Here is a 13,785-nt window from a genome sequence, read left to right on the forward strand (position 1 = left end):
CCTGGAGGCAAAGTGATTGGTAGAAGGATTAGAGGGGAGCTGAAGAAAATTTTTTTCACCCAGAGGGTGGTGGGGGTCTGGAACTCGCTGCCTGAAAGGGTGGCAGAGGCAGAAACCCTCAACTTATTTAAAAAGTACTTGGATGTGTACTTGAAGTGCCGTAACCTACAAGGCCAAGGATCAAATACTGGAAAGTGGGATTCGGCTGGGTGGCTCATTTTTGGCCGGCCTGGACACAATGGGCCGAATGGCCTCTTTCTGTGCCATAAATTTTCTATGATTCTATGAAATAAATTTCTCCTTATCTCGCCTCTGGTTCTTTTGCCAATTATCTTAAATTTGTGTCCTCTGGTTACCAGTTCTCCTGCCAGTGGAAACAGTTTCTCCTTATTTACTCTATCAAAGCCCTTCATGATTTTGAACACCTCTCTCTCTCCGTAACCTCCTCTGCTCGAAGGAGAACAATCCCAGCTTCTTTAGGCTCTCCAATCTTTTACAATACAGTAACCGGTAACTGATTTATTCTGTACATTCATTGGTACAGTCCCCACCGCTTTATAGAACGGGCAGGTTTGTGCGAACGCAATTTGCCCGCCTTATGCGATGGTCGGTATAACGCGGTAGCGTTTTACAGACTGTCAGAGAGAGGACAGTTAAAATTCACACTGCAGCAATTAGTTACTTTCAAATCTGGGCCGTTTACTACAGCTGGAAAGGTAAAGAGTTCTTTCTTTGTTTGGTCAGTCCTCAATGGGGGGAAATCTCTGAAAATATAAAATTTTAAACAAACTCTGCATCAATAAGGCTCTTTAATTACATGCAGTGCACCTTAATGAGGTGAGAACTGGTGAGTAAACACAGATGCTTCTGCCTGAAGTAAACGGAGTATTAAGACGCTATAACCGGCAAGTTTGAAATTGACATCAATACAAGTGGTTAACGGTTATCGTTTTACCGGCTGATATAAGGGACTGCCCGTTTTAAACGTGGACGTTTGAAGTGGTGGGGACTGTATTTTAATAAGAACCTGCAGGAGAGAGACTGCTGAAGCTCACTGGTTTGTCTTGTGCTCAGTCCCTGCAGCCGCCTCGCCTCATCAGTCTGCAGAGCCTGCAGAGGAGCAATCCAAATGCGCCGCCCACCTCGGCCCATCAGCTGCGAATGCCTCCCAACGCAGTCAGGATGGCCGGCCCCCAGCAGCACGGTGGGCCGCAGCATCACATGACGACCAGCCCACTCATGAGACAGGTAAGCCGGGAGGGATGAGAGGTCTTAGAAAGACTTGTGGGGTCGGGTTAAGGGAAAAGCCAGGCGTTGTCTTGTATGCGGAGTATTCTCGTTGCTGTCGGAGGTATTTGGACTCCTTGCCGGATGGTTTCAATCTGTTCTGCACCGCTGTTGCTCAGCTAAATAGCAGGGTGCATTCAGAGACACCAAGTAACTTTTAAGTTTTCCCAGATAGCAGTACGGTGGTGTAGCAGTTAAGTTATTGGACTAATAATCCGGAGGACATGAGTTCAAATCCCATCATGGCAGTTTGAGAATTTGGATTCAGTTTAATAAATCAGTGGTATCAGTAAAAGTGACCATGAGGCTGTTGGATTGTCGTAAAAACCCAACTGGTTCACTAATGTGCTTTAGGGAAGGAAATCTGCTGACCTTACCCAGTCTGGCCTATACGTGACTCCAGTCCAACACCAACGAGGTTGACTCCCTCTGAAGTGGCCTAGAAAGCCACTCTTGTATCAAACCACTACAAAGAATACTGCAGCCCTTCAAGAAGGAAGCCCACCACCACCATCTTCTCAAGGGCAACTAGGGGTGGGCAATAAACGCTGGGCTTTGCCAGCGACGCTCATACCCTGAGAACTAATGAATTAAAAAAAAGCCTGTTTTGTAGTTGAGTAAATCCCAAGATTGGCCTCCACCTGTTTAGGACCAGAAACCATCATTACATTTCCTGAGACAGACCTGCCATTCGCCCGCACACTTCCTGCTGGTCTCTCCAGGGACTGTGTCCGGGAGGGGCTCCGTTTATTTTAACCGGGGGGGGGGGAGGTGACTACTCTGAACGCGGCCGACATTGCTGGTAGCTTGTTTTCCCCAGGGTCACCTTCATGTTAGTACCAGGGATAGCCTGAAGTTCTGACCCCCTGACGCCATGAACTCTTCCCCCGCCCCCCCATGTTAAAGTGGATGGAGCTGCCCTGGAGCTCGGGTAGTCCCTCTTCAACAGTAGAATCACTGGAGCAGCTCGGGAGGGGAGAGGATCCAAAATGGCAGATTGGGGAGGTAAGCGGTATTTTTGAAATCATGGCATTGGAGAAAATGCCCTTCCATCCCAGCTAAAACTGCCCCTCACACTCTCTTACTTTATGAAGACCACCTCTTTTGCTCCAATGAAGTGTACAGAACCGGTTTCTCCTCAACCGACTTTGGCTTACATTGAGGACTTTAGTAGGGAACCATCTGCTGTATTACCAGATCAAGGGGAATGGCTGGGGTTTTCCATAGCTGAAACGGTAACTAAGGTGTGTGCCGGTGGGCGTAGCATGAACCCGCTCTGCTGATTTGCTGTTGGTGGCAAAGTTGCCCTTGGTGATAGGTTGGCAGTGTGAATGATACAGCACCGATGGCCGCAGTTGGATTTGGCTGGGAGGTCTAATGCGGTGCCATCTCTGTCCACACTGACACAATACCTACCCCCTCCCTCCTCCCCCTCCCCTCGGTGTTGTTGAAGGCTGATAGGCTTCGTGTAGATCGGTGGACGAAATGACCTGTTTTTAAATCGTTCACGGGATGTGGGCGTCGCTGGCAAGGCCAGCATTTATTGCCCATCCCTAATTGCCCTTGAGAAGGTGGTGGTGAGCCGCCGCCTTGAACCGCTGCAGTCCGTGTGGTGAAGGTTCTCCCACAGTGCTGTTAGGTAGGGAATTCCAGGATTTTAACCCAGCGACAATGAAAGACCAGCGATATATTTCCAAGTTGGGGTGATGTGTGACTTGGAGGGGAACGTGCAGGTGGTGTTGGTCCCATGTGCCTGATGCCCTTGTCCCTCTAGGTGGTAAGGTCGCGGGTTTGGGAGGTGCTGTCGAAGAAGCCTTGGCGAGTTGCTGCAGTACATCCTGTGGATGGTACACACTGCAGCCATGGTGCGCCAGTGGTGAAGGGAGTGAATGTTTAGGGTGGCGGATGGGGTGCCAATCAAGCGGGCTGCTTTGTCCTGGATGGTGTCGAGCTTCTTGAGTGTTGTTGGAGCTGCACTCATCCAGGCAAGTGGAGAGTATTCCATCACACTCCCGACTACCATTCCAACTCCGGGCAGGCCAGCGAAACAACTTTGCTGTGGGTGTACTTTCAGACTCTTTGCCCCAACTGTTGGATAAGGTGCTACCACCAGCTAAATAGATGTGGACTGACATGTCAAAGCAATGTCCAGGCTTGGCTTGGACGGTTAATTCCAAGTGGATGAATTGGGCAATGTCACCAGGGCGGACTCTATATCACCAGGACTACAAAGGATTATGGGTCATTGCATTGATTGACTTTGAGACTCCAGCTCAGATCTTAAAAGTCTTTAATGCCTCCGCTCATCTCTTGGAACCATCTCAAAACTTCGTATAACAAGTTACTTTTGAAATGATTTTTTGATATGGAGCTAAACGTTTTGCCCATTGTATAGGATTTCTTTTCTCCCTTGCTCAGAAAAAAGAGGTCAAGCATCAGGCGGGTCTCTGTAGCTATTTTCTAACTTTAAAGAATTTAATTTGACATACAGACATGACAGTCTTTACCAGAAAGAAAGTAGTAGCTTCTCACAACCTTTTTCTAGTGAGTGCAATGCAAGGTAAAGGATTGATCACGTTCTTTGCTCTTGTGAGAATAAGAAGTTCCCTCTCCTATGCTGTCTTGCCCTGACGTCGTTTGTGGTTCTCCTGAAAACCTTTGTAGAATGGGCTGTTTCATATGTTTTTCCTTCAAAATCTACTGTTGAACATCATACCATATATGGGTTGTTTTTCGAATTTATCAGTTCCTCAGGCCTTGTTGGAAGTACTGGCCTTATAGCTTATCAACAAGGCACCATTCAATTGTGCTACCACATACTCTGCTCTCTCCAAACATCCTGGACAATAAGCAAAGACCATCATGAACTCTGATTTTGGTCAAGCTGTGTTCTTTTCGTCTTCCTTAAAAATAGGTATTAAAAGTCCAAAATCCTTTCGTAGCAAGGTCCCACAAACAGCAATGAGATGAATGACTATATACTCTGTTCTTGGTGCTGCTGGTTGAGGGAAGAATGCTGACGAGGACACTCGGAGAGCTCCCTGCTCGTCTTTGAAGAGTGCCATGAGATTGTTCACGTGAACCATCAGAACAGGCAGACACGGCCTCCGACAGTGCAGCACCTCCCTCAGGCCGGCACTGAAACGTCAGCCTAGATTATGTGCTCACGCCCCTGGAGTGGGGCTGGGACCCATGACCTTCTGGATTAGAGAGTTATCAACTGAGCCATGCTGACTTGGAGATAGACCATTCAGCTGATTTTTGACGTGGCATCAGTTACTTTCCATTAAGTTCAGATCCAGATTAAAACAATGCACATAAAATACTGGATTTATTCAGAATTCAATTGATATGACCACCTGTTAGCTTCAGCAGTAAAGCAAGACCCCATGGGATGATTGGCATGTTTTACATGGTTCCGTATGGTGGGCCACCAGTGTCCATTGAGAAGACTGGCCCTTGCTTCAAAGGCTGGAAGTGATGGGGAATAAACTGAGATGATCTGAATTCAGTTGAGTTGAAGTTGACTTGAATAGTGTTAAACCACTGTAAAATGGGTGAAGAATCCACAAGGGATTTACATCTAGTGAAGGACAGTAACTTTCTTCAAAGCAACTGGCAAACCACATGGACAGTGTGATTCACATTGGGTAGGTTTTATGAATGCGTGCTCCCAGCGTGGACCTTTGTGCATCGCGAGTGCACATCTTCACATTATGAAGATTCTCATCCTTGTGTTCAAATCCCTCAGTGGCCTCACCCCTCCCTTTCTCTGTGACTTCCTCCAAGAACTCTCTGTTCCTCCAGTTTTGGCCTCTTGTCCATCCCCCACTCCCTTTGCCCCACCACTGGCGGCCATGCCTTCAGCTACCTCGGCCTTGAGCTCAGGAATTCCCTCCCCAAACCTCTCCACCTTGCTCTCCTCCTTTAAGACGCTGCTTAAAACTGACCTCTTTGACCAAGCGTTTGGTCACCTGACCCAACATCTCCTTCTTTAGCTCGGTGTCCATTTTTGTCTGATTTACGTTCCTGTGAAGCACCTTGGGACGTTTTACGACGTTAAAGACGCTTTATAAATGCAAGTTGTTGGGTGAATTCAGGCACTGTGGTTAATGGGCCCGGCAATATCTTCTGCAGGTTTTCTAAACTAGGGTTTTATTCTTTGATTCCCGTTTGGAAGAAAAAAAATAATTTTTCCATTTTTCTCTAGACTGGCCAGGGCACTTGGAGTAAAAGTGCATCCACACCTGACCCTATCCCCCTCACTGCTCTGCCTTCTGCATTGTGTGTAGGCCAAAGGATTGTGTGCAGCTAGAGGAATCAGAAAGAGGAGAGATGTGTACACGTTTTAACAGATGAAGCAGGGCTGGAGGAATCTTTTAATAGGAGATTGAGGCAAAGTGTATATTGAGCAAACAAATGATGAAAGGCCTCGCCTGTATTTTTAGAATGATTGGCCATCAGAAGGGGAGAAGTACACATCTAACCTTCTCGTACGTCCCAGGTACAGGCAGCCCTGTGTACTCCTCAGTATTGGAAGTAGTCTCTTATTCTGGCGTCCTAAGGTGATCGAAAGGTGCTTTGTATACTGTGACGTTAGCGTCACTTCGAATGGTAAAGCCGCAGTATAAATCCAGAGTCACCCGACCTGACTCCGGAGAGCCCCGGAGGAGGTAGTCTCCGACCCACTTGGGTTTAGCATTACATGAAGTATGTCTTCAAAAACTGGGATTTTGGCTTGATTTCCTAAACACATATAAATGTACCTCTGCTTAATTTAAACGTTTAGAATATGCAAACTCTCCTACCCACGCTCTCTTAAAGTACTAGTTTTTAACTTGAGGGAGTGGCGTGCGTGAGCACATGCACACACCCCTCGTCTGAGCAGGCGAACTGTGGTTCCACTCAGCCAGTGTAACCAAAGGCACTGCCTGACTGGAACCCAATACTGCAGCGAAAGAGAGATTTTGGGGGTGGGTGAGGCAGGAGAGAATTCAATGACTTCAATGTGTTTTGGTCCTCAAAAGGGTGATCCATTGTTCTAATTTGTGACGGCCAATTCTTGGAGAGCACATGACATATTTTGTGCCCAGCCTACTTGGCTTAATTTCATTCTTCCCTCGCTAATATTATAATAGAAGAGAAACACTTACATTTATCACGTGACTGTCTCAAAACCCTTCATACCCAATTAATTATTTTTGATGTGCGATGACTAAGGTTGCACAGTGGGTGTTAAGCAGACCAATGTGACAGCCATTTTGCACATGGCAACATCCCACAAACAGCATGGGATGGGTCACAGTTGACTTGGTGCTGGTTGAGAGAGGAATGTTGGCCAGGATACCAGGAGAGCGTCCTGCTTTGCTTCACGCAGTGCCACAGGATCTTTAACCGCCACCTGAAACAATGGGACAGGCAGACAGGGCCTCGATTTAACGTCTCATCTGAAAGACGGCACCTTCGACAATGCAGCACTCCCTCGGTGCTGCACTGGAGTTTGCGTCTAGGCAATGAGTTCAAGGCGTAGAGCTTGACCCAGAAGCGAGGGTGCTGCATACTGAGCCCAGCTGACACTTATCAGTCTGTAAATTAGTTACTTGAGGCCATCACTGTGCTTTATCACTGTTACCTTTTTTGCCCCATTTTCCTCAGCACTGCATTCCTGGAAACTCAAGACCCTTCCCAGTAGCCAGCACTACAACCCCCTCTTATCCTTCCATGGTCTTTTTGACTGCAAGTGACGGATTTGCCTCCAAAAACCCGATTCCAATGACCGAGCTGCTCCCATCAGTTACCAACCCTGAACATCTATCCTGTCTTCCCAATATTCCTCCAATTCAGGTAAAAACAAACACAGCAGAACACAGGGGCAGGGTGAGCCAACCCTTTGCCAAGGTACAGGTTGTGGGGGGGGGGGGGGCGGGGGTAAGAATTTAAAGAAAATTTTTAAAAGTTTGTTGCATTGCTGAACACTCAATGGTATCCCCCAGTCCGCTGGACGTTGCTCCCATTTTACTTATTCAGGTGAGTCAGGTGAACACATTTTGTACAACAGCATCCACCTCTGAGTACAGAAAAAGCTTTACATGCTCAATCCCAGCCGACCAGCAGTTGAACTCGTTAACCTAGACGCTCACTCCAGTGCAGCACCAAGGGAGTGCTACATTGTCGGAGGTGGTGTCCTTTGGATGAGACTTAAACCGAGGCCCTGTTTGCCTGTCCCATTGGTTCAGGTGGATGTTAAAGATCCTATAGCACTGCGTGAAGCAAAGCAGGCCATTCAACTGGTATCCTGGCCAACATTCCACTCACCAACAAATTAACAGTGACCCATCTCATGGTTGTTTGTGACCTGATGCTGAGCGCAAAATGTCCGCCGCGTCGGTCTGCATAACATCACACAAGGCACAACATTAGTGACATAACACAAAGCAACACGATGTACAACTCATTCTTTCACTGTGTGCCTTATGGGCTTTATCCGCATGCATGCAGCAAGAGAGAGATTCTGAGGGGAGCAGTCAAGTGATGAGCCAGGACAGTTTAAACACAATCAGTAACGGGGGAAAAAATTGGTTAGCAGGTGTGGAATGGCGTAGCTCTGAGGGGAGTCCTGAATTGGGGGTGCCATGAAAGTTGTCAGCACTTCAAAAACAACTTGCATTTATATAGCGTTATAACAGAGTAAAATGACCCAAGACGCTTCACAGGAGCGTTATCAAATAAAATTTGACACCGAGCCACATATGGAGATATTAGGACAGGTATGATACAGCACAGAAGGAGGCCATTCGGCCCATTATGCCTGTGCCGGCTCTTTGAAAGAGCTATCCAATTAGTCCCACTCCCCTGCTCTTTCCCCATAGCCCTGTAAATTTTTTCCCTTCATGCATTTATTAAATTCCTTTTTGAAGTTTACTATTGAATCTGTTTCCACCACCCTTTCAGGCAGTGCATTCCAGATCATAACAACTCGCTGCATTAAAAAAAAATGTCCTCGTTTCACCTCTGGCTTTTTTGCCAATCACCTTAAATCTGTGTCCTCTGGTTACTGACCTTTCTGCCACTGGAAACAGTTTCTCCTTATTTACTCCATCAAAACCATTAATAATTTTGAATGCCTATTAAATCTCCCCATAACTTTCTCTGCAACCCCAGCTTCTCCAATCTCTCCATATAACTGAAATCCCCCATCCCTGATACCATTCTAGTAAATCTCTTCTGCACCCTCTCTCAGGCCTTGACATCTTTCCTAAAGTGTGATGCCCAGAATTGGTCACAATACTCCAGCTGGGGCCCAACCAGTATTTTATAAAGGTTTAGCATCACTTCCTTGCTTTAAGCCAATGATCCCGTTTGCTTTTTTAAGAGCCTTCTCCACTTGTCCTGCCACCTTCAAACATTTATGTACATATACCCCCAGGTCTCTCTGTTCTTGCACCCACTTTAAAATTGTACCATTTAGTTTATTTTGTCTTTCCTCATTCTTCTTACCAAAATGCATCACTTCACACTTCTCTGCATTAAATTTTATCTGCTACGTGTCTGCCCATTTCACCAGTCTGTCTATGTCCTCCTGAAGTCTGGTACCATACTCCACATTGTTTACGACATTTCCGAGTATTGTCCTCTGCAAATTTGCAATTATACCCTGTATACCCAAAAAGAGCAGTGGTTCTATTCGCGATCCCTGGGGAACACCACTGTATACTTCCCTCCAGTCTGAAAAACAACCGTTCACCACTACTCTTTGCTTTCTGTCCCTTAGCCAATTTTATATCCATGTTGCCACTGTCCCTTTAATCCCATGGGCTTTAATTTTGCTAACAAGTCTGTTATCTGGTACATTATCAAATGCTTTTTGAAAGTCCATATACACATTAACCGCACTACCCTCATCAACCCTGTCTGTTACTTCATCAAAGAACTCAAACAAGTTAGTCAAACACGATTTTCCTTTAACAAATCCGTGCTGACTTTCATTTATTAGCCCATACTTTTCCAAGTGCCAATTAATTTTATCCTGGATTATTGTCTCTCAAAATTTCCCCACCACCGATGTTAGCCTGTAATTGCCCGGTTTATCCCTCTTCCCTTTTTTGAACAGGGGGTGTAACATTTGCAATCCTCCAGTCCTCTGGCCCCCATACCTAAGGAGGATTGGAAGATTGTGGTCAGAGCCTCCACAATTTCCACCCTTACTTCCTTTAGTAACCTAGGATGACTTTTCTACTTTGAGTACTGCCAATCTTTTAAGTACCTCCTCTTTATCTATTTTTATCCTATCCAATATCACTCCTACCTCCTCCTTTACTGCTACGTTGGCAATATCCTTTTCTCTAGTGAAGACCGATGCAAAGTACTCGTTTAGTACCTCTGCCTCCACGAGAAGCTCTCCTTTTTTGTCCCTAATCGGCCCCACCCTGCCTTTGACTACCCTTTTACTATTTATATGTTTATAAAAGACTTTTGGGTTTCTTTTATGTCAGCCGCTAATCTATTCTTATACTCCTCTCTCTTTGTCTCTTTATACTTCCTGTATTAAGCCTGGTTCTCTATTGTATTATGAGACTTACATTAGTCACAAGCCTCCTTTTTCTGTTTCATTTTAATCTCTTTGGCCCAGAAATTGCTCTGAGTGGTGAACCAGTAGTGCTCACCGCTCTTTAGGTTTGAACTGAGTCACGAAGTTACCGCATTAATTTTGGCAGCGATTTACTTCAAATTCCAGTTCAAAAAGCTGTGGTGTTCTTTCCCGGGCTGTGTCAGCAGGGAAAGGATCTCTCGGTCCCCTCCACTAATCAGCTTGAAGCAAGCCACGTTGTGAGAACCAGGAAGTGTCAGACAAGACTAGTAAATGTACTATAAAATCAGATAGAGAAAGCGAAATAAAGAGAGGGTAAAATTAAAAGACTGAGATAAAAGAGACAAAGAAAAAGTAAAAAAAATTTGTTTTTTTAATTAATTTTTTTTAAATGTCCAAAAACTCTTAAAATTAGGAGTAATGAGACTCCATATTTTTAAAAGTTAATTTTCAGAGCTAAAGAGGTTGTTTGGCAGTCATCAACACTTACCACTCCGTTAAAAGGTAGTTTAGACCTGCTATAGCTCTGTACCTTTTTTCTGGCGAGATTAGTTAGTTTCCAGCTGGGCAGGAGAGCAGGTTGGCGCTGGTCCGTTGATTCCAGCCTGTGATATCTCTTAATGTGAAGCTGTCAGATCAGCAGGTAATCACGAAGAGCAAGTTCCGGATTTCTGCGTTTGACTGCATATGTGCGGTCACTGGAACTTGCTCTTTGATTTGCCCATTAATTACGGAGACCTCTGTTAGGCTCACCATTTATATTATGAGCAATTTCCGGCCCTATATCTTTAGTCACCCAGGGAGCTCTAATTTGAATGCCCTTCCTTGGTCAAAGAGGTTAGTTTTAAGGAGCGTCTTAAAAAAGAGAGAGAGAGAGAGATGGAATTCCAGAGATTAGGGCCTAGGCAACTGAAGGCACAACCGCCAATGGAGGGGCAAAGGAAATCAGGGATGCACAAGGCCATATTTCAATTCTCAGAGGGTTGTAGGGCTGGAGGAAGTTACTGAGATAGGGAGGGGCAAGGCCATGGAGGGATTTGAAAACAAGGATGAGAATTTTAAATTTGAGGTGATTGGTTCTTATCAAGATACTTCGGCTGGGGAAGGGAAGATTTTCCATCTACCACCCACTCTAATCTCTAATTGAGGCAAATAGCATAGATGCATTTAAGGGGAAGCTCGATAAGCGCACAAAGAAGAAAGGAATTGATAGGTTTGCTGATAGGGGTAGATGAAGTAGGGAGGGAGGAGGCTTGTGTGGACATAAACGCTGGCATAGACCAGTCGGGCCGAATGGCCTGTTTCTGTGCTATGGACTCAATGTAATCGGACACAAATCAAATGTAATGAACACTCTCTTTTTCTCTCCCCCTCCCGCCCCCAATATGATGAACCTCTTCCTTGGATAGTTCAGTGGGTAAATGCTTGGGTGTTAATATATACAATACTTGACTTAGTCAGGAGTCAGAAGATCAGTGGTTTAATCTCAGCTGTGACCAAAATTAGCTTCTCAAGGTGGGTGGAAAGAGGAGGGAAATTAATTTAGAGTGGAGAGCTTTGTCTATGAGTTAAGTGGCTTCCTTACATGTTGAAAATTCACCAATATGTTTCAACCCTTACTCTCTCTGGTGCAGCCACTTGTTAACGTGGTTTTGATGTGTGTTATACTTTCCATCATTATGGCCTGATTAATGGCGTCAGCATAAAAGCTCTCCAGATTCAACCCTCATTCCACAGTAGAATTTAAATCATAATCCTTATTCAGAGCATCTATGAACTTTCACCTACTTTAAAAAGGGATGGAGAATTATTCAAGTTTGCCATTTAAACGATGAAAGAAAGAAATAAAGACTTGCATTTTTATAGTGCCTTTCATGACCTCAGGATGTCCCAAAGCATTTTACAGCCAATGAATTACTTTTGAAGTGTAGTCACTGTTGTAATGTAGGAAACGTGGCAGCCAATTTGTGCACAGCAAGATCCCACAAACAGCAATATGATAAATGACCAGATAATCTGTTTGTGTTGTTGGTTGAGGGATAATATGGGCCAGAACACCGGGGAGAACTCCCCCTCTCTTTGAAATAGTGGCATGGGATCTTTTACGTTGACCTGAGAGGGCAGATGGGGCCTCGGTTTAACGTCTCACCCGAAAGACGGGGGTAAAACTGGTCTTCGGCAGTAGCGCAAAATGGGCGATAGCAAATTGGCCGCCTGTTTTACAACCCGCCCGATTTTTTTTCTGTTGACTCTCTGAGGACAGTCTCTCTGCCGGTTCCTTATCGTCCATTTTACCAATCTCATCCCAAGTCTTTTATAGCTGAGTCAAGTTCATTAATCGGTCAACTGGTGCATAATGTGACTATTTATAATACTTGGAAACGAGTGCTGAAACAGTATGTTTTGTTTCCTTCAAACTGCAGCTGGATGATGCAGGGACAGTATTGCTGGAAAGTTTATTGAACAGAGAGAGGAATGGCAATTGTATCCCAGCAAAACCTTCGGCAACCAGCACGAACCCTTCTCCTGGCCCTTCTGTCCCCTCTCCTGGACATACAGGTAACTCAGCAGTGCAGTTAAACCTCTTGCTGGCATGAGGCATTGACAGAATAGAGCTCGATGATGTACTTTGAAAACCAGTGCCCGCCACTAAAACTGGGGACCTGTGGAGATGGGGGTAAATTTCAGACCGTTAGTTATGGGTGGGTAGTCGAGCCCTTTATTTTGTGAAACCGTGGCAAAGGGCCACCAAGATTGGGCGGTGAGGTTTAATGAAGTAGTAATGATTAGGTGACGCCAAGTTTTTGTTTCAAAACCTGGAGACTTGCAGGAAAAAGACTGAGGAAGGTGAGGAGTTCCGCAGTTTTGAGATTGATGGATTTTTGGACTCTAGGGGAATCAAGGGATATGGGGATAGGGCGGGAAAGTGGAGTTGAGGTCAAAGATCAGCCATGACCTTATTAAATGGCGGAGCAGGCTCGAGGGGCCAGTTAGCCTACTCCTCCTATTTCTTATGTTGAGGGCCTGGGGAAGTTAGGAGAAAGAGGCAATGTTATGGGGAGCAAGAGGATATTTCTATCTTTGGAGGATTGAGAAAGGATAGCTTGGAGCAGCACTGACCGCAGTAGGATTGCTAAAACAGGCGACTGTCCGAGTGTGACATCATTGTGCCCCCCCCCCCCCGGTTTGTTTTTAAATAGTTTTGGAGATCCCAGGACATACACTGAGCTGAGCTCCTGCAGAGAGGTGTGCCCCAGTGGATTGACGTCTACCTGTGACCTGGGCAGGTGTCCAGTAACTGAATGAAGCCACCAATTCCTCTTGCAGGTAGCACCAGGTGGGATGGCTTCTGGGAACTGCATCCCGAGCCAGCCCGGACTGATGGGATGAAAAGCCTCCGCTATCTGTTGCCGTTAAGAATTTCGCTATATTTAATGTAATATATTTGGGTAGCTTCAACTGGGCCCACAGCATGAAATTGGACATTCGGTGAGGATGAGACCAGGTTTGGTTGGGATGCCCTCACTGTGCAATAGCCTGCCAACACACAGCCATGTACGAATCGCAAGCACTGCAGAAGGTGTGCCAGTTCCTCCAAGGGTTCGATATGTATCGGGCTCTCGGTGTTGTTTGTAGCCTGATGTACTTTCTCTTGTTTCCTAGGGTCAGTGACCGTCACCAGTGTCCATGTTCCAGGCCGCACATCCAGCACCTCCAGCAGCGGCAGCAGAGGGAGGTGAGGCCTGGTAGATCAGACTGCTTAATAATGAACCCTTTCCTAAACATCATCTGAACATGCTGATCTCGTTTTCTTATTCTTTATTTTCTCTCTTTCTCTTTCTCCCTCCTCTTTTTCTCTCGCACGCAGACACATCCCTGGGACAGAAATAGTGACATAGCCCCTGGGGAGC

General features: G+C 45.8%; 1 protein-coding gene across 3 annotated transcripts in view; it reads left to right on the plus strand.

The window, feature by feature from the left end:
• LOC137334864 (E3 ubiquitin-protein ligase TRIM33-like) overlaps window positions 1-13,785 on the plus strand; it is a 124,163-nt gene that overhangs the window by 92,692 nt on the left and 17,686 nt on the right. For 2 of the 3 annotated variants that reach the window (XM_067999901.1, XM_067999902.1), the window contains exons 10-13: window positions 1,075-1,248; window positions 6,943-7,131; window positions 12,298-12,433; window positions 13,538-13,610. In XM_067999901.1, the coding sequence (XP_067856002.1) occupies window positions 1,075-1,248; window positions 6,943-7,131; window positions 12,298-12,433; window positions 13,538-13,610 (572 nt within the window). The remainder of the gene's footprint in view (window positions 1-1,074; window positions 1,249-6,942; window positions 7,132-12,297; window positions 12,434-13,537; window positions 13,611-13,785) is intronic. The other variant, XM_067999903.1, reaches the window with a different exon arrangement.

Source organism: Heptranchias perlo, chromosome 18 (genome assembly GCF_035084215.1).
Source record: "Heptranchias perlo isolate sHepPer1 chromosome 18, sHepPer1.hap1, whole genome shotgun sequence".
NCBI lineage: Eukaryota > Metazoa > Chordata > Chondrichthyes > Hexanchiformes > Hexanchidae > Heptranchias > Heptranchias perlo.